Raw genomic sequence first — 22,012 nt, 5'->3', positions numbered from 1 at the left:
GTGGCCGGTTGCCGTGGAGACTCACCTTGACGATGGGGTGTCCACCGGAGGCTGCTTTCACTGCTCCTCTGCTGCCCTCGGTCTCATAGTGTGCTCGGTGGTGGGCTTTGGGGTGCACCTCAATCTTCAGCTCAAACTGGCCATACTGACTCGGTAAGGGCCAGTCCAGGGGAGGCAGGGATGACGTCCTACACACAAATTGACATACAGACGCAGACAGACAAACTGTTAGAACCAAAAACAAGACAATTTCACATGAATCCCCTCCACACATAATCCACTCCATTAACATGGGAGGGGAAGTGTAATGTAGGCATGATACTACAAGTGCTAAGAAGGTGAAGGCTAGTAAGTGCTTCCTCAGAGTCCACCAATGTCCACTCAACCTAGCCAACCACATCTTCTTAAACTGTCGCTAACAGAACAGCATTGTACAGTTTGAACACGCTAACTGCCGGTCCGGTAATGTCAGCCACCAGACGCCCACACTTGCCAGCATCACGCCGAGTGATGGGTAAAAGGAGGGCCATCCTATCCACCCACTCAGTTCATTTGAGTGAAAAATGTATATCTAGATCTTTCTCCTAGTCTCAAAGTTCCACTACTTAATTATCATGTTTAAAAATATATATCCACATATAAGCATTAGGCTAACTCGAGTAAATCTCCAAGTCTTGAAACCGAGACAAGGCCGAGATGTCATTCATTTAAGGTCTCAGGATCTAGTCCATTTTTTTCATATGCCTCCTTTAATGAGAAAGCCCTCCAGCTTCAATGGACTAAAACGACAAAGCCAGCAATTGGATACAGTGTTTTTGAAGTATAACTTTCACATATGTATAAAAGGCAAAGGCCATTTGTTCTGTTCCTGATATTATTCTAAAACCCACAACCTGCAGCAGTGACTCTGTGGTTGTGAGCCCCAGGCTAGTAAACCAAACCCTTTTGATCCAAATTACAGAAAGGAGTTTGCCCCTGAGTATGGTGTGTCACCCCATGTTGGTTGGGGAGCACTGTAATACCACAGAGACCCATAAACTGCAATGTGTAAATTAGATTTAAGACACTTACGATAAAGCACCTCCTAAATGACAGTAATGGGTGTATGGGTAAAATGCAGGGGTAGAGCATGAATCACTGTGTCTGGGACTCTCCAGTTTGCAGACACATCATCTATACATGAGGAGCTGAAGTCTGAGTCACAGAGCAAGCAGACACGGATGGCTGAATCATAAGGCCCAAACCAGGACATCTGATTAAAACATTAGCTAAAATGAGCCCTTTTTCATTGACCATGGAAGACATTTACTGTTTAGACTAATTTTCGATGTATAAAGGTCTGAGAGCTATTGCCTAAAGCTATTTATCACAGAAGTTGGTGGCTTGCCTGTAATTGACTGTAACATTAGAATAAATGCCAATAAACACACATACAGTAAAAACTATAAGGACTGTCAGGCCTGGCTGCTGACTTCTCTGTGAAGAGTCAGTGCATGGATTTGTTCAATTCCAGTAAAGGCCATTACAGACCAAAAAGTCCGAACACCATGACCCCGTTTACTACCATCTTGATTGTATCCTGATAAGATTTTAGTGCATAAACGCTTGATAGTCAAAAGCGTCTCCAGTTAATCAGACCGGAATCCAATTTCTGTGAGGGACTGTTTGCACTGCAATTACTAACAGACCACCTCCAGAAGCGGTTTGAGTGATGGGGGTTTGTATCTGGTTAAAAATGTGTCTTGGGTGCGTTTACACTTTGCACAATTTTATGTGTCTCGGCCTCATTCAGATATAATACTGATACAACCAGGTGTAAACTGGATCATTTTCAGGTAGCCAATTCCTCCGTTTCTAATGTAATTAAGAAAGGACAGCTAGCAAGAATGTCGGAGGGCAAGCTGAGATCTCGATTCAGGAGAATTCAAGAGAACTGTTGGAAGGATCAATAAATATAACCTTCATTGAAGAGTCAGTAGAAGAAAGCTACTCCTGCATCCTCACCACAAAATATAGCTTTTAAAGAAACTAGATATAAACTAGCCTGATTCATTTGGACTGATGAAGCTTAAATAGAAAAATCTTTGGGCTGCAATGAGCAAAGGGTGAAGAATGTAATGAAAAGAACACCTCTCCAAGTGTTAAGCGTGAGGGTGTGGATTGATCATGCTTGGAGCTTGTGCTGCAGCCAGTGGCAAAGAGTGGATTAAATTAAACATCACACAGTCTGCAGAACTTCAGTGTAGACGTTTTAACTCTGTAATTGTAACAACCCTATAAATCTTGAGGCTCTAAGGTCCAAGAAACAGAAGTACATATTAATCTAGTCATTGTGTTTCACTGAGCTGCAGGCTGCAACGGACTCATCTAATGCCGTAAAGCCCGGAGTGCTGAAGAGGCTGGGAATCCAAACAACGCTGCCATTCAGAGCACACTTATCCTACAACAGTAAACAAGAGGCAGCGTCCGTTATAGGAGAAGGGGCGTTTTGAGACTAACACAGGTAAATGAAAGTGTGTGTGCATACATCAATGAGTGTGGAAGTGTGTGCGTGACAGATGGAGAGAAAGTGTATGTGTGTGTTGGCTTAGGCGTGTGTTTTGCTTTATCCTGGCACGCTGTGAAAGTGTGTGCCGTTGACGCTGCTGTTTCGGTGGCCAGCAAATCTTACCGCATTTTTCCTCTGTGCATAAATCTCACCAAAATGAGTCCTCTATGTCCTCTTGGAGAGACACACACACACTCTCTCACACAGTCACCAGAAGAAGGAGCAACTGCATACACTGGCCAAACACTCAATGAAACCGGCCCAACTCAAGTAATACGTTTCCTAACTCTCCAGATGCGGCAGCAGAGTGGTGGAAGTCACTTCATGAGCGATGAGGCTTTGTCAGAGCGCTGGCTCAAAACACACTGGAAAACTGAACGACGAATAAAAGGCTTGACATTTACATTGGAAAAGAGGGGGAAAAAGGCAGGAGGACGGAGAAAGAAAAAAGTGGCACATGTTTCTGACATTTGGTCAATGAAGGCTTTGTGGCCATGCCATTTTGGCAGCATGATGGGCCTTGCTCTTCTGAATGGAATTACAGCCCCGGCCCTGCAGATTAGAGGACACGGACAGTGCTTGAATTAGGACAGGCCTGTCATAAGCAGTTATGAACTCAGTGAATGGAAACATAATAGAGAGTAAACAGTGAGTTATGGAGGGTAGACCTGTTATAAGCAGAGACATAATACGCAGCAAACAGGGAGTTATTTAGTACCTGTTGGAGGAAAGGCTAGTTTACTCCAACTAGTTGTTCTTTAGTAGCTATGAACAACTAATAAATAACATTTATGAATAGCTACATTAAACAGAAGTCATATGCAGTTATAACCTCAGTGAACAAGAACTCAGGGAGAAGACCTGTTGTGATGCAGTGAACAGAAACGCTAGAATTTCATAATCGTCTTGATTTACTTTATTTACACCCCAAAATTTACACTCACTCACTCAGCCCACTAGCAAAACCCTTTCAATGCATAAATCACAAGGCCACTTCGGGAGAATCTGATGCTAGTGATACTTTTAGTCAACTCTACTTGTTAAAAAAAACGTCTTGTTACGTGACGCTGGCCTTGTGACTGCCGCTTTTCCTGTGACAGTGTTCAAGCGGACGGGTTAACTTCTACTCTGCAAGCGAGGAAGCTAAAGCTAAGGAAGTCCATGGGTAGTGCTAGGCTAAAAGCTGACTGTCCACTCCCTCAAAAACAAATTGGACAGCCTCAGACTAGAGGTCACCACATATCAGAGAGGGGACCTCAAAGAAGCCAAACCTGGAAAAGCGAGCGGGTATCCATGCTAGGCAAAAATGAACACTATCCAACAGGCCACCCTCTCTTCATCTATCTAATCGCACACCACGCCAGGAGTACACCAAGAGGACACTAAAAAGACAGCAACAGTATCCAGTAAAATCCAGGAATCATCTAAAAGGAAATGTAAAAGGAAAAGTGACATGTTTCATTTTAAATTCACATACTTTTTACTTTTTTTCAACAAACCACCTTAAAATACTTGATAAATGCATTCTACGACATCTGTAAATGACCAGATATTAAAGGTTGTTGATATTATTCCCTCTATAAACTAGCAAATCAGTGACAACACTGTCATCGAAACTAGAGCCCTGATACACAAGAGCATGAGGGATGTGAGACACATGTGAGCGTGTCTGAAATAAGGTTTCGTCGGTGTAAAGATGCGCTCCTCTAAGCCCTGTTTCCCCAGATATCTCCACACCACAGCTCTCTGCCAACACTTCCACATAGACCATCTGCTCAGAAAAGTAGGCTTCCAGAGCTTTCCATCTCACACACAAAAACACACATGCACACACACGCACACACACACAGCAGGAGCAGGTCTGCTTGCCGAGGCCACGGGATCAGATGGCCAGATCATGTATCATGTCACTGTTGTGTGTGAGTATGGCTGTGACGGGGGGTTAAGCAGAACAGACACGGCGCGCTCGGCTGACTGAAGCTTTCATGGCCTGTTTGGGCAGAGGAGCTGACAGCACGCACACAGACAGGGCCGTAAAGGAGGATGTGTGTGTGTGTGAGACAGAGAGTCAGAGAGAGCGTGTAGCATTAGGGTATGTGTGAGGCCAGCACTTCTAAGGGTTCCTTGTTGATTTACAGTTATAGAGACCATGTGCTCTACTGCTGCCGCACCACTGCACCGACAACAGACACAGTGATGTATATACACACACGTTCACGGCTAACCGTGCAGGAATTGCTTTTTTATTTTACCTGAATATAGGGGTGTGTCCTGGTTTGGGTTTGTTCCAGGTGAAGTGAGAGGGCACGGACAGAAACTGCTCCCCAGGTCCATCCTTCTTCAAGCTGTGCATGCCTTCCTCAGCCGGGGAGTCCAGCAGAGGGGACACATTCCCCGAATCATCTAGAGTGAGCTCGCCTTTCCCGGGCTGCATCACGGCTGTGCGGTCCTGAGACGTCTTCCTGGTCTTGGAGGGGATGTCTGTGTCCGAAGGACAACACTGGAAGGGTGACATGCCCATGGAGGGACTCCCGATCCAAGTGTCCTCGGTGACACTGCCCCGGGGCGAGGGTCCAGGCGTAGGGGTCGGGGAGTGGTGTGGCGAGCCTGGGTAGCAGATATCGGCGCTGGAGTGGCGTCTCTTGCCGCACGGCGAGGTGGGCCGGGAGGAGGGGCGTGAGGGTGGCCGAGGGCTGAGCCAGTTCTCGTCGGTCACGCTGGTCCGAGGAGAGTGGCAAGGTGACCCGCGGGGTGAGAGGGAGTGGGCGTGCGGGTGAGAGAGCGAGTGAGCAAAGGCTGGATGGTGATGATGCTGCGGCGGCTGCTGTTGGTGCCATGGTTCCTCCAGGGGTCCACCTTGAGGCGAGCAACCTGGCGAAGTCAGGGGTGACCCGAGGGTAAACCGTGCCGCCGCTTCGTTCAATTCCGACTCCACGTCGTCGTAGACGTGGGAGATGGACTCACACGATGAAGCATCTGAGAACCAGCTACGGGACGACAAGCTGCTGCAGGGGCTGGGGCTCAGGGACGAGTCCCGGTACGAGTGATCCAGCGGCAGGTAAAGGTGATCCCGGGACAGGGGCCGGTCGTGGTAGTCACCATCAGGACCCTTGGACCTCATTTCATCCTCGCTTGCATCCATCTCTTGCTGGCAGCTTGGGGAAATGGAGGTGATTTGGATGCTGGGACATTCGAAAGCCTTGGGTGGGCCACCTCCGCCTCCCCCAACTCCGCCGCCTCCAGTAAGGAGATATTTGGAGTCGTGAGGGTCGTAGCTAGGCTCATAGGGTTTGAGGAGCGGCTGTAGGGGCTGTGTGTGCAGCTGGACTCCATGCCTCTGGACACCAAGGGACTGGTTGGTCAGCGACGGAGACTGACCAACGTTCAGGATGTAGAACGACGTGTTGTCATCCGGCTCCAGATCTATAAAGAGACAAAAAACAAAAACAATGAGCATATGATGAAGTTATTTTTAAAAAGTCAGATTGTCGCCTCTGTGCTCTGGGTCCCTTCAACTTGAAAAAACAGTATAAATCACAAAGAACTTCTTAAAGAGGGAAAAATGTTTTAATGGTTCTTTACAAAGTATTCCCACATTGCTGCCACATTTGCAATGCCTTTAAACAGCACATTTAAGGCCAGCAAGATCAGAATCAAATGTGCTTGCCTGAGGATTTAATAAATACATTCATTTAATTAACATTAAATTTACTTATTTACAGACATTAAGGTTATTACAAAATATGGTCTAGTTATATACTGTTTAATGTATTAAAATGTGTCTAATGTATCAAAATCCTGACTAGCATTTTGCTAGGGTTAGCTAGGCATCCTCTGCTGTTACAGTCATCTGCTGTAACAATAATAATACAACTGCATTTTATCCACTAAACTGAATTTGTAATCCTATAAAAAAAAAAAAAAAAAATGTTCTCTGTAATGCTAATCCAGATATATGCATCTTAAAGAGTAGCTTAAACATTTATAAATGTAAATGTACTGATATTTTTTAGGAGTGTAAATGTTTATCCCTTTCACAATACGGTTCAGTGCTCAGTTTCTAGGCCATGGTTTGGCTTGGATTTTTTTTAAGGTCAAATTAATCTTCAGAATTATGACTTGAGCTATGAAATTGATTTGTACACATGTACAGAGTTTAAATTATAGTGTATTATATTGAACAGTGCATGCAAACATGTTGAAAACAACATAATGTGTGGGTTTGCAGTTAGTAGACCAAGTGCAGTTTTACAGTATTAATTGTATAAGAAGTACAAGTTCTCTGTATGTAGTTCTCAGGTGTTTAGATCCCAGTCTGGTGGATAAAACACTGCAGAATTCAGCTTTTCAGATTCAGATTTAATGCACCTGATTCAACTGATCAGCAGATTACTGAGGTCTTAGTGACTTGAACACAGGTGGAAAGCCCAGTTTGACACCTGTGGTTTAGTGCGTTTCCAGATTGTAACTGTGGAAAATACCCATTTGTGCAAACGCCCCTAGCAAGACAAGAAGCAAACACATTTTTAACAAACGTATTTCGATTTCGTTTCAGTATTCTTACACCACTACATGCTGCCTTTGGCAGATTCATGGAAAATGGAAAATATTGGCTTTAGCATAAAGTTCTCATTTCAGTGCAGTCTACAAATCTAATGAAAAAATAGCCATTTGTTTAAGTATATAAGATGATACAGTCTTAAACATAAAAGTGCCTTAAATGGTTCTTTTGAGCGATGCCATAGAAAAACAACAAAGGATCACAAAGTACCTTCACACCAATTTATAGGTTTTTATTTATTTTATTTATAGGTCACACATCTCATTAACTTATGGTTACTTCATGCAACCAAAAGTGGTTCTTCTATGCCATTAAAAAAGCCACACATGCAGTCAGACTGAAGATCATTATTACCCCAAGGCAGAAGACAGCTGTGATGAAACTGCTGGGATTTCATGAGTTACTCTTTACTGGTCCTCGTTACTCAAAAGCGTTTAGGAACCAGCTACTGCAAGCCTATGACTCCTGGCTCTCCTGTATCACTGAAGTATGACGTTGCTTCCAGCTGTCACCACACAGCCTGCTGACAACATGACGTTCAAGTACCTGGGAAAGCACGTAGCTGTCCGAGACAACTCTCTGGAAGTTAGCTACCCAGATAACATACGTTGGGTAGAACATCTGCTAACTCTTTGACCTCTCTGACCCAAACATGGGCAGCGACGTGCTTTAGTTGCCTTCGCGATGTTCACCGAGCTAAAGACTTCAACCACTTCAACTTGCTTCAAGTTCGGCCCTCTTTCGTCACTGAGGCAGCAAATCAAGCTCTCCCCCCACCCCCGGGTGTGGGCGTGGTTAACATGCCATCTGTTCCTATCTTTCAAGGCCGGAGTCCCGGGAGACTGATAAGACAGATTAAAGCAAACAGCCAGGCAGGTCGCTCCGTCTCTCTCTCCCTCTCCCTCTCCCTCTCCCTCTCTCTCTCTCTCCAGGTCTCTCTCTCTCCTTTATTGGAGTGCTTTTATGGTCGCCTTGACCGAAGAAGATTTTGGCTGTCTACAAACAAGCCACCAGGGAATCCACCCAGACTAGAACTCTGGCACCAGGTCAACTGAAGAAAATATTATAGAGTGCAAACAATGTTGAACTTCTCATATCAAGCAGAAAGAGAGAGAGAGAGAGAGAGAGAGAGAGAGAGAGAAAGTGAGCAAAGCGCAAGAGGACAAGCAGGTAAAGGGAGAGACGGGTGAAAGTGTAAACAAGGAGAAGTAAAAATAGTCAATTATATCAAAATAGTAAACAAGAGGAAGAAAAACAGTGGCAAAAAAGCTGCCCAGAGGTGAAAAGTCAGCACTTTTAAAGCCAGGAAACACACCCACTCACCCAAACACCACACACACACACACACACACACACACACACACACGCACGCACCAAGTCGGGAAACACATTCATACACAGGTGCATGATTCAGCCTGTTGCCACTACATAGAGACTGGCCCTATTAATAACACCAAAAGCACAACACCACACACACACACACACACACATACACACACATTTCTCCTGCTATATCAGATGTTATTGATGAGCTCCCAGGGCGTTGTGTTCATCAAGGCAACATGAAGCTTGAACATGAAATTAAGCCCATTTGGTTTAATTAAGCCCAAGCTGGTTTATCAAGACTGACCATGGCCATTCAAGAAATGTCATGTGGGGTGATGACAATTATAGAGTTCAGAGAGATCAGCGTCAGCAGTGCTATGCTTTCTGATTTTTGAAGTATTGGACAAAAGTTTTTCTTGGACACTTGCTCATTCACTGTTTTACTGTCCAGGGAAGGCTTTCTACTATATTCTGGAGCATTTCTGTGAGGACAAGAGCGTCAAAAGCTTCCCAACTCATCCTGAAAGTATTGGATGGAGCACCAACCACTACTCCAGAGAACACAGTTGTGCTGCTCCACAGCTCAATAAAGGTAAAGGTAAAGGTGCACGTATTTGTCACTGAACAGTGTGGACTGTACAGCGAAATGTGTCCTCCGCATTTAACCCATCTGGTAGTGAACACACACTCACACACACACATGTGTTAGGGGCAGTGAGTACACACACACACACCCAGAGCGGTGGGCAGCCAACTCCAGCGCCCGGGGAGCAGAGAGGGTAAAGGGCCTTGCTCAAGGGCCCAACAGTGGCAGCTTGCCGAGCCCGGGAATCAAACCCACAACCCTGTTATCGATATCTCTGCGCTCTAACCGCTGAGCCACCACTGCCCAATGCTTGGGGGCTTTATACCCCTCTAGCCCATGCCTGGCATTAGGCATGGTGCCAATACGTTCATGTTTACCTACTCCAGATAGCCCTTTTATATTGGTAGTGCTTCTCTACAGGGACAAGCTGTGTATGTATGTGAAAAATAATTGCTAGATGCCAAAAGGTATTCCAAAAAAATTCCATTAACACTCCTGTAGATCAACCTCCCATCTCCTATTGTCCTATAAGCAAGTGTGTGAGATTTTGGGCTACTGCTGGGCGGTATTCTTTTCAAATATCTCATAGTGGAAGAGCATGATATAGAATTCAAGATAATTCAAGAGGGGTGGGCAATATGATACTGTACTGTAATTGCGATAAATCAATAAAGACATTTCAGGGTGGATAACATTCAGTATTCAGTAACCCTTACAGGCACATTTCTATCAAATTTACTGATATCATTTCTAAGATGTTTTTTCTCCAAGTAACCACTGTGCATTCAGTGAAACTAATTATATAACTTACTATTTCATTTCAATGCATACTTAGTTTGCTCTACGATTTCATTCTCTTGTTTAATTTTTTGTAATATTGATATCATGTCTTTGTCATTTTTTGCAAGAAAGGGTTCTGCCAGATCTTGATATAAGGGTGACTTTTCTAACCCTCGCAAGGCTAAAAATAGTTTGCATTTTTCAGTGGTAGCAGACTAGAATGCTCAGGGAACATGTTAGCTCATGTGCCCAAAAAGATCCTCATCAAGTAAACGCCTAAAAGGTCCACTGGGACAGTTCAATAGCATCAATGTTAGCAGGACCAGACACAATGTTATCCTGTAGTTACAATGTCTATCACCATCCTAATGTGTTATTATGTGTTTGCCCTAAATGCACTGTGGCAACTCTTGGTGACCACCAAATTTTAGCCTCTACTTCACATATATTAACAGTGATTACTAGGTGAAACCACCACGGTTTAGCCTTGTAGAATTCAGATTTCCTTAGTCGTATTACTATTTTTGTAAACTTTCGTTCAATAGCATGTTATCTACAATTACAAACTACTACCATGCATGCAAACCACCCCGGATAACACCGGATAAGCAGTTTAAACCATGTAGACCCAGCTTTGGAGACAACTACAGTCCTTACATCACTTCCTGTGTGCTACTTTTTCAGCTGACCCCCACATTAAACATTTTCAGAAAATATTGAGGTTTCCTGTTTGAACACAAATGCAAAATAGAAAATGAGAGAAAACAAAGTGGTTTCTTACACTGACCACCATTACTTAAAGTGTATTAACCCCTTAGCTCTCCAAGGCTCATCACACACTCAGGGTGTAGTACTCAGTAACTACAGGGACTTCTGTACAAACTGGTGGGGCTATTCTCTGGTAACAGAACTTTATAATAACACAGTCGGCCCTCCAGCTGTCCATAGACTGTTTAAGAGGTTAAGGAACAAGCAACTGCATCTTTCAATGCAAAGAAAGCATATTTAGCCCTGATTGACTGGATTCACAGCTTTTGTCCATATCAACTTTTCAAACTTTACAAAAACTAAATATTGTGATGCACATCCTGCATTATGAAAGCACTGGGATTTTGCATTTTTGCTATATTGCCCACCCCAGTGATGTAAAAAGCAATATCTGCTGTAAATGGTATAGTATAACAGCACTTTGTTCTGAAATCAGATCAGATTCCTCCTATAAAACATATGATCCAGCATTTTCTGGTTACAGTCTGATACCAACAGAGTATCAGACTGGCGTTGTCCATAGCTGACCACACATTAAGTATAAAACTTCTGAGAAGTATAATACATGAAAATCAGTGTCTTGGCCTCCCTCCTTCTCTGTGGTGAAGGCTTTATTTATAGTGACCCTACAAGTCCTGCATGTCACAAGACGTGTGTATCCGTGACAACACAGCTTGATGGACGGGACACACACCAGGCCTGCACTTTGACCTAGGAAGGATGCACAGTATACTCTACTGTAGATCTCTCTAACCATCTGTCTGTTTCATTATCTTTCAGAATAGCCCCCAGCACACACAGCCTCCATTCATTCAAAGTGCTCTCCTAACTTCTGGGAACTATGTTTCTCGTCCAGTGACTCATTTGTGCACGTCTGAATCTAATAATAATAAGAAAAGGCAATCGTTTCTTGTGCAGTGCCTTAGCCACTATTGAGCTACAGGTGCAAGAAATGGACAAATATTTTGGGACACCTGCTCATTCATTGTTTCCTTCTAACTCAAGGGTAGGGAAGTTTATTCTGCTTTTGTTGGAGTATGAGTCTCTACTGTGCAGGGAAGAAGGTTTTCTACTAGATTTTGGAGCATTGCTGTGAGGATTTGACTGCATTCAGCAACAAGAGTGTAAGTGTGGTCAGGATGTTTGGATGATCACCACCCCACCTCATTTCCAACTCCCCAACTCACCCCAAAGGTACTGAATGGAGCACCACCCTTCCAGACTGCTCCACAGCGCAAAGCTGTGGGCTTCATACCCCCCGCCCCGGCATTAGGTACTTTGCCAATAGGTTCATGTTTATCTGCTACAGAGAGTCCCATTCTAGCGGCAAATCTTCTGTAGAGAGACTGGACAACATGTGTGTGTGCTTTTACACATCTGTGCCAGTAATGTATGCAACTTATGATGCACCAAAGGCAAAATATTGTTTTCACATTCATTGAGTGTTCAGTGAATATGGTTAGCACCAAGTTCTGGTTCTGCCTCCTGAAGAACATCTCTTTAATCCCATCTCCAGTCTTGCTTGGTATACACAATACTGCCCTTTTTCTTCGCACATATTATTTTAATGAACGGAGGTTGTCAGTTCATTATTCTCAGAAAAAGTTTGATTACCCATATGTTCGCTTTTCTGAGTAAGAGCTTCTGTATCAGCTTCACATCCTTTTGGACCCACAACGTTGAGTCGCCTTCTCACAGTGCAAGGACGGACAGAAACACCTGAAGCAAGAGTAAGGCTTGCCGCTCCTCTGAAGATGGCAGTGTAGGTGGTCTATTAGGTGTGGCACAGCTGCTTGTAATATAAAAATTACAAATGCTCGTATCGCAAACCCTGTATCTCACTCACCCATACTGCTTATTTCTCTCTCCATTCCACTGTGCCCCAAACCAAGAGAGTGTTCAGTGAATATGGTTAAGTCCTGGTTCTGCCTACTGAAGAACGTCTCTTTCACCCCAGCTTCAGTCTTCCTCGGTATACACAATGCTGCCCTTCTTCTTCGCACATTCACATTTCATTTTTTTTTTTTCATTTAGCAGCAATTTGTCCCTGGCTGCCAGCTTGTTAACACAACTTAAACAGCTGAATGAAATGAGGATTACAAAAACACTGTCTGGAAGAACAGTGAACTAAAAATAGCCATTTTAAACCACGGTAATGTAAGCATGGTACAGGTGACCCTTTTGCAGTACGTGGAGAACAATGCATTAATTCATGCAGCTAATGTTGCTTTTATAAATCATGGCTTTTCAGCTCTAGATTCATGACATGGAGACTAATTCCACAGGAAACACGTAACATCATTTCCCACACAGGCGATGGTTATGTCAGCTAGTACTAAAAATGAAGCATACACTTAGAAAATAAAGGTAGGCTCCAAGTGGTCCAAGAAAACGAAGCATAGGCATAGAAGAACCACTTTTGGTTCTATTAAGAACCATGTTTATAATAGAAAGGTAAATTGCTAAACAACCATTACATTAAGAGACAGTTCTTCACATTCACACATCTCCATTACAAACCAACAGAGGTTCTTCTATGGCACTGCTCAGAGAATCATATGAAGCATTTGACTTTATCCATATTCTTTATTTCTTTATTTCAATTTCAGGCAGAAGGAGATTTTTCCACATCTCCAAATGCTGAGGTCTGGACTCAGCGTGTTGTCAGTGCATTACTCTTAGAAAGCGCTTCTCTGATTACCCATTGGTTCGCTTCTCTCAGTAAGAGCTTCTGTATCAGCTCCACATCCTTTTGTATCCACAATGTTGAGTCGCCTTCTCACAGTGCTAGGACGGACAAAAACACCTGAAGCAGAAGTAAGGCTTGATCTTCTCCTCTCTGACAAAGATAAAAGCTTTACATGCCGCACATCTGACGGTGAAAGCGTAGGTGGTCCAGCAGGTCTGGCACAGCTGTTAGGGGCCCTGTCTTCTCTGTACCCTTTCGCTTTCTTCTTTTTTTTTTTTACACAAGTGCATTATCTTACACTTAATCTAATATCTAATCTCTGGTCTCTGACTTTTGCTCATCTTGTAGGGTTTAGCTATGAAGCCATACAAGTCTACACCACTGAGAACAGAGCGGGCAGATAGAGTCTGTGCAATCGGCCCCGTGTTGTTTCTCCTAGTTCTTTTTTGGGACATGGGGTTGTGTGTGAGTTTTACAGGAGACCTGGTGCCCTCTCTAAAGTTGCTTCATCACACGACCACCCCCCAGCCCAAAACACACACTTGAACTCTGCAAGGGCAGTGACAGATACTTGATACCTGCTTATGACCTCATCTTGAAGCCAAGTGGGAAAGCACCCTGCTCCAGCCAGGGCAGGACCACCTGCCTATGAAGAAGAGGGGAAAACAAGAGCGGGAACCGACAGGCAAAAACAAGGGTCATACAGCTGACCCTAAAGTGGACAACATCTACTGCACAACATCATAAGTGTATATTCTTCACTCAGTGGTGGCTCAAGATCTGTCAAATGTGAGCATTAACTTATTGATCAAAGCTCAAGGCTATATACTAAATATACTGTAAAGCTTTTTAGTGCTATACTTTAGGTTTCAAGATGGGATGAGCTACCACTCATGTTTTTAGCTACATGCTTTAAAAGGTTATTCTTCAATGGCTCGGTATTCATTTATATAAAGATCCACTGGCTTTTTTAAGGGGTACCTTCACCCTCCATATTCGCTGGGTTCTTGCCCTCAGCACATTTGAAAAATTCAAGTTAGGGGGTCGATAATGAGGAGCGAAAAGTGAGGAGGCGGAGCTTAGTGAGGAGTAGGCAGGGCCTAAAAGAGCCTATCAAGAGTTTTTCAACTTCTTATGTTGTTGTGATGACCAGTGGGAGTGCCAACATTCGGATGGTCGTCTCCCACACCTATGTAAAAGTGGGGAACAGTCTCACTACAGAGTTACAGATGCAGCATAACTGAATTTTCAACCACTAACAAGGTTTTGAACAGCAAAAGTGTAACTTATCACCAATAATTGTTTACAGTTGGACAGTAGATGGTATATGGTTCTTTGTAGAACCTTCTGAAAGTGCATCTCAATGCAGAAGACTGTGGATAAAACCTCCAACACAACAGTGCAGCAGTAAAAACAAATATACCTGCAATCGCTGTGATCCTAAACCATTTGGATCGGTTACAGACATCCCTAAAACTAGTTGCACAATATGCTGTTACTTTACACTTGACTACAATGTGTCCCCACAGGAGAACAACTGGTCTTAGATCAGTCCTTCAGCTGGAGTATGCTGAGGTGTCCCAGTCACGGCCTGCCTGCAGCAGACGTTCAGTCCCACATCAGTCTGCCTATCCGGTTAAATAAAGAGCCCTAAGCAGCTTTGCTGTTCCTAAGCTAATAATAGCAGGAAAACGCTACAGCGTGCCGCTCAGTGCCCCGTCCGCTCCACGGCATGACGCACGCACCGGCCAGGGCTTTCTCTGCCCACAATGGTTCAGCAGCTATCACTAGCCCTTCTCTTTCTTTGAGTGTGTGTTTGTGTGTGATGTGATGTCACGCAGACACACTCATTAGCGGATAAGACACTGCTGCTCAAGTCTTCACTGGTTGTTCAGACAGCACAGGAACACACACACACAGACACATTTACCTATACAACTGGATGTTGATAAACACAACATACAGTACATGCATACAGTACGGTATGCATGTACTGCCAAAAATACAGTACAAAAATTAGAACGACCCACACTGACTATCTAAAATGCCAACATTTAGAATGAGCTGCTCCACATCAGCTGCAGATGGTTAGAACATGGTTAGAGAGCTTGGATATTTGAAATTCAGAATTGAGCAGGGTGTCTTTGTAAAACCTTTGTTTATACATTATTTTTTGGATGTTCTTATACTACAGCGAATCACTGCCAGATTACGTCATGCACAGTTCGACTCTGGTCCGAGGCTATTGCCTTTGTTAGAGATTTGTCTAATCAGACATGAAGCTGTGTGTGGCGGAAAATTGTATCTCATACTTATTTATTTATATATTTATTTATTTGTCTCTCTCAGCCTCACTGTGAGTGCCAATGTGTTTGTTTAGTCTATGTCTTATTTTTCAAAAACAATAAAATATATTCACAAAAAAAGCTCAGATATTTCTTTCTGTCTGCTCTTGATTGTCGAAGTGAGTGGTTTAAACCATAGCCAGATTCAAAGAGCTCTCTGAGGCCCTCAGAAAGATGTCAGAACAATTACAACTCAGCAGTTCCACTGTCCACAAAATCACTTCCAAGCGGAGAAAATTTTGTAAACAACTGCCAGCATGGCCAGGTCAAACTGTCCTAGCAAGTTCAGTCCAAGAGCAGACCACACAATTCTCCAACAGTTCTAAAATGTCATAACGAGACCTATAGGTAGCTCTCACCACAGCTGATGTCAAAGTGCAGCATCTACCACCGGAAAGAGACCAAATGAGTCTGAGTTTCATGGAAGGTGTTCAAGGAGGAAGCCCTTGCAAGTGTGCCAGAGAACACCAGGACAAAGACAAGGTCTGTGTCCCAACTGAGTGCTACATCGGGCAGGATAGGGCTTCATAATATAAGGTCCAGACGTGAGTAACTCCTTCCTTTCCGTTTCGCATTGCATTGTGGGACAATTTTGTCCATCATAACCACACTCTAGGCTTAGAGTGGTCCACCGGACAAAGGTGCTGCCACTAAGACCCTAGGATTGCTGGTTCAGATACCAGGTCATGCTGCCTGCCATCAGCAGCCGGAGCCTGAAAGAGCACAATTGGCCTTGCTCTCTCTGGGAGGGTAGACGCCTCTCTGTCCTCAGTGTTATGCTGGCTGGCTTCTGCTAGCTGATGCATCAGAGCTAGGTACCTGGCTTTTCTTCCAGTGCATTGGTTGCCCTGTGACGCTGCACTGGCGGTGGCTGGTGTCGGAAAAAGCACCCTCACCCTCCCAGTGTCGGGAGCATTGCATGTGATAGTCATAGGGGGAGAGTAATAACGAGTACTACACTTATTACTATATCACATACTACATACTCATACTCATTCCTAGGACTTCTGGAACAATATGCTTTGTACAGATGAATCTTGTGTCTTGCACTGGTGTTTTTTCTGACAGCATTGTACACCAAAATTTAAAATATGAACATAAAATCGCTTACAAATACCCTCCAATTGGTAATGCTATCCACCACAAAACGTTATTATCGATCGATCTCTTGGTATTGAATCAGTTTTTTGTGACAGCCTTAAGACAAACACTAATTGCTTCAAGTTTTGGCGGCAAATCTAGTGCAAACCTAACTTCCTCTCGAGGTCAATTCCTGAACTACATTACTTACACAACATCCTGGTTTTAGCGTGCATGTGAGCGTGTGTTTGTATGTGTGTATGCACAAGTCTGTTGTGTGGGGACAGGTGTAACCTAAGCTTGGGTCCCCGCTGTGATGCAGCACTCTCGCAGTATCTGCAGGCTTCACTCACAGTTCCTGCACTTTGAGTTGGTGCCAAAACAGGCCGTCAGCATTCTTTCACTTTGAGAGATGTTTACCCTACATTTAGAAGTTTTTTATTTTATAAGAAAAATGCACTTTACATGTGTGACAACTTGACCCCACAACCAATAAACTGGAAGTACTATGATTACCATAATTGTGGCCCGAATGCGTCATGACTATGCATGCAGCAGCTTGGCAGGAGGCTCTTCGAACAGGCTTCTATTCCACTCTTGTTTCTAAGAACTGCTGGCAGACTGCCTTCACTTCTTAAACACACACACACACACACACACACAGAGTTCCTGACGCAAGCCTGGGACCAGCCCACACCTGCGGGCCTATTGACACAGCAACTCACAACTGTGGCTGCACGGAGCGCGGGCTTTTGTGATAAGCATTTGAACCATTTCTGCTGTTACACATATTCACACTTTTCAAGCTTCCAAATATGCTAACCAGCCTAACGATGAACGAGGAAGGTAGTAATAAGAATAATATCTTAATGTTAACTGATGATTTGATTTCACTTTGAACAACATGTGCTTTTCTTTTCTTTTCTTTCTTTTTGTTTGTTTTTTACTTTACTGCTCTATTCAGTGAACAGGATTTGAATATCACAACAAAAGAGTACATATCTAATGTTTTTTTATACGAATAAGAATCTATTAGTGGTCTATTAGTGGCTAACATTAGTAAACATTAGTAAAGACCATAAAGATTAGAAAAAGCACCATAAAGACACTAATGCATTTTGGCAACAGAAGCAGTGTTTTGTGCCATTTATCCTAAGTGTTTGGCCCCCTTTTCTTTAAAGGTGTCCTAGAAGTAGTGGTGTTAATGGATCACAAAGTCCACAGTTATGATCGGATCATGGTTTTTGAGTCAGGGATCAGATATTCTTTATTAATCAGGAAAAACAAAAAGGAAAGATGAATGTGAGACAGTATTTTTAGCTTTCAGTTTCAACGTCCTGTGTGTTCGTTTGTGGGTCTGTTTGAACTAGTGATTTTTATTTTGATACAGTCTTTGTTCATTTGTATTAATGACTTATTTTGACACATATGTATTAGTTACTTTTATTTTGACACAGTCTGCTTGTTCATGTGTATTAGTGGCATAATTGGACAAAGGCTGTATTAGTGACTTTTGTTCATACACGGTCTGCTTGTTCACATGTATTAGTGACTTTTATTTTAAAAATGCTGTATTATTGACTTTTATTCTGACAGTCTGTTTGTTCATATGTATTAGGACTTATTTTGACTGCTTGTTGGTATTAGTGACTTTTCTTTTGACACGGCCTGTTCATTTGTATCAGTGACTTATTTTGAAACTGTTTATTGGTATTAGTGAGTTTAATTTTGACACAGTCTGTTTGTATTAGTTACTTTTATTTTGACAGTATGTTTATTCACCTGCATTACTTGTGTAGAACAGTGTTTTGCTAGTTATGGGAATAAGGGTTGCTTACAGACGGAGAAGCGAGTGGCTCTATTTGCTAGGCTAAAGCGCAATAAAAGCAGGGGAAGCAAGCAAGTGCTAGGCTAAAAGCTGACCCAGTGGACCGGTTACAATCTCTTCAGCTTGCTAACCACTCGCTGCACTGAGAGGACAAGCAAGAAGACAGAAACACAAAAAATTCCAAAAATGAATAGCAAACAATCCAGTTACGGAGCTAAAAACAATGCTACGCTACGCTACATGGCTCCTGTGCGCTGCCACAATGATGTTAACTAGCCAACTTTGGAAACCAACACATTTACATATATCTACCTATTCAGCCTATAGCAGTTTAGCCCCGCCCATTCATACCATCATAAGTTATAAGGATAGATTTGGACGCACAACACAGTGCAGCCAGTCAGAACAGAGGACATTTACATATATCAGTCTTAAAAGTACAGGACATTTTGGAACATTGCAGTGGAGATTTGATTGCATTCAGCAACAAAAGAGAGGTTAGTGAGGTCAGGATGCTGGATGAGCACCACCCCACCTCATCCCAAAAGTACTGAATGGACCACCATCCATCATTCCAGAGAACACAGCTCCACTGCTCCACAGCTCAGTACTGGGGGGCCTTACATCCCTCTAGCCCACGCCCGGCATAAGGCAGCATGGTGCCAATAGGTTCACGTTTATCTGCTCCAGATTTTATTCTACTGGCAATACTTCTCTGGGACTACAGGGACCAGGCAAACTGTGTGTGTGCATTTGCACATCTGTGCCAGCAATGGGCACAACTTAAAATAACTGAATGCATTTATTAGAAGGGGTGTCCGCAAACATTTGGACAACCACTAGATTATTTGTATATTTGAAACACCGTGCCCATGCACCATGTTCCTGTATGTGTGTATGCGGTGTGATTGAGTAAAAAGAGGAGTGTCAGAGTGACAAAGTGTGTGTGTGTGTGTGTGTGTGCATGCGTGTGTCTTATCAGTCAATGCTGGATGCTGCGAGTCGATCAGACAGTGAGCTGAAAGAGCACAGCTGGGATTTGTTCTAAGGTCACTCACCCCACCCCCCGCCCCTCTCTCTCTCTGCTCTGGACCGGAACAGTCCACCTTGTCCGCTGTTATTCACACGCAGGCCTTTTCCTCGCGTGCTGCAAATCCCACTCGTTTGTAAGCGCCAGCTGCTGCGCTTTCAACACCTCAAAGCTCACTACCCTTCACAATCACAGGATCTCATAGGCAGCCTCATATGTCCCTGTGCAGCTGAGTCAGGGCAGGCCTCGCAGCGCTGCAGCCGGTTACATCACCAACAGGCTGCGGACGTCCGCTGTGCTGCCCAACGGCGGCCTTAGCCAACAGGAACGTATGTAGGCTTTCTAAATTAAGCTCGCTGATTAAGGCATCCCATGCTGCGATACCGTTACAGGATAAACAAAGCCCAGACGGCAGAGCAAGCCAACGCCTCGGGTCCAGTGGGTCCGGACCGTGTCTGTCACGGATGGACTGAAGCACAGCCCTGCTTACAGTTCTGTCTCTACTGTACACACAGGGCTATTTAAAAGCTTTGATGGACATTGTTGTGGTCACCGAAGTGCCATCCAAGTTCACAGGGTCAGATTTAAATCTAATACACTGTGTGTCCAAATGTTTGTGGACACTCCTTTTAATAAATGCATTCAGCTACTTTAAGTTGCACCCAAATACACACACACACACACACACACACACACACAGTTGGTCTAGTCCCTGAAAATATCTATTGCCAATAGAATGGGACACTCTGGAGCAGATAAACATGAACCTATTGGCACCATGCCTAATGCCAGGTGTGGGTTAGAGGGGTGTAAAGTCCCCCAGCACTGATCTGCGGAGTAGTGAAACTGTGTTCTCAGGAATGATGGTGGTGCTCCATCCAGTACTTTTGGGATGTGTTTAGCTTCTTGTCTCTAATTGCATACACATCCTTATAGCAACGCTCCTAAATCTAGTAGAAAGCCTCCCCTGGACAGTATAGACAGTTACTCCAACAAAAGAAGAATCAAATCTTTTTTTAATATCCTTGATTTCAGAAGAAACAATGAATGAGAAGGTGTCCCAATACTTTTGTCCATATAGCGTATGATGTGGAGTTATAGTACAATTATGTACTATTTTATTGTATATTATATACTATATGATTTTTTAAGAGTTTTAATGTAACTAGATACTATTGAATTCCACCAATTTGTCAATTGTTTTTAATTATTCATTATTTATAGCTTGTCCTGTAAAGTTACCGTTTTGGAAATACAAGTTTTTTTCAGGAATTGCTTTTTAGGAATTGCTTAGGATGAAATAGTCTGTCCCAGAGAAAATGATTGGGTCAGAACAGTTTGCTGTGGTGGTGACGGACACCAGACAGCACTGAACGTCATTACACAATGCTAACAAATACATTACCTGCCACCTCAGACACTGTTATACTATAGTTCTGACTACAGTTCTCACTATTCTACAGTATACAGGATTTGCACTGCCACCTTCTGCATCTGCCAACTTATAAGTCATTTTTTTACTGTGTCCTTGTAACTTTTTATATACATGAGCCCTTTAATACTTTAATTCTCTAATACTCACTTTTTAATGTACTTTCTGAACTGTACATTTAATATATGCTAATAACATAACATTAGCAGTAGTGACAAGTGAAGGGAAGCATCTGTCAAGGGGTGGATATATTCAAATCAGCAAATCAGTTCCTAAAGGTGATTAAAGCAGGGAAAATGTGATGGTTAGATGACTAGGTCTTAGTATCTCCAAAACATCAGACAGGGTTCTTTTGGAATGCAGTGGTCAGTACCCTATCGAAGGTGCTCCAAAAAGTACAACTGGTGAAGCGGTGACAGGGTCATGGGCACCATGGGCAAGGTTCACGGATGTGATCCAAGAAGACCCCGCCTCACAACTTACATGACTTAAAGAATATGCTGCTAACGTCTTGGTGCCAGATACCACAGGACACCTTCAGAGGTCTTGTGGAGCCCAGATCTCAAATGGTCAGATTTGTTGTGGCAGTACAAGGGGGAACTTACTCAGTACTGGGCAGGTGGTTTTAATGTTGTGGCTTTAGCAGTGTATGTTTTCAGTTTACAGTGTGTTAGGTTCCTGCTACTGTAAAGATGAAATGAACCATAATATGATCCATACATTTACAATTATTAGCAAGGGTTTAATAAATTGGAAAAGAAATCAACTGTCTATATAGGCACAAAACAACTAAGAGAAACAATTACTAAGGTTCCATGATATATAGATCACAGGTTAAAACCCAGCATCTGTTAACAAAGAAAAGGATGAAATTCGTGACCTCATTTAACATCAGAAAAGACCTCAGCTCATCAAACATAGCAGAAATTCTAACAAAGCTCCTAGCCCAACAAGACTATCATTAGGAACTATAACTCATGATGGGAAAGGAAGCAAAAATCTTGCCAGGTTGTGGCAGGATCAAGATGACCAAAGTTGC

General features: G+C 43.3%; 1 protein-coding gene across 2 annotated transcripts in view; it reads right to left on the bottom strand.

Moving 5' to 3' along the window:
• nfatc3a (nuclear factor of activated T cells 3a) overlaps positions 1 to 22,012 on the bottom strand; it is a 102,601-nt gene that overhangs the window by 62,323 nt on the left and 18,266 nt on the right. For both annotated transcript variants that reach the window (XM_072671806.1, XM_072671807.1), the window contains exons 2-3: positions 4,801 to 5,971; positions 26 to 188 (exon numbers count right to left, since the gene is read on the bottom strand). In XM_072671806.1, coding sequence (XP_072527907.1) covers positions 26 to 188; positions 4,801 to 5,971 — 1,334 coding nt within the window. The remainder of the gene's footprint in view (positions 1 to 25; positions 189 to 4,800; positions 5,972 to 22,012) is intronic.

This window comes from Salminus brasiliensis, chromosome 25 (assembly GCF_030463535.1).
Source record: "Salminus brasiliensis chromosome 25, fSalBra1.hap2, whole genome shotgun sequence".
Classification (NCBI taxonomy): domain Eukaryota; kingdom Metazoa; phylum Chordata; class Actinopteri; order Characiformes; family Bryconidae; genus Salminus; species Salminus brasiliensis.
The sequence above is the reverse complement of the archived record's forward strand: the minus strand, read 5'-3'. Positions and strand labels throughout refer to the sequence as shown.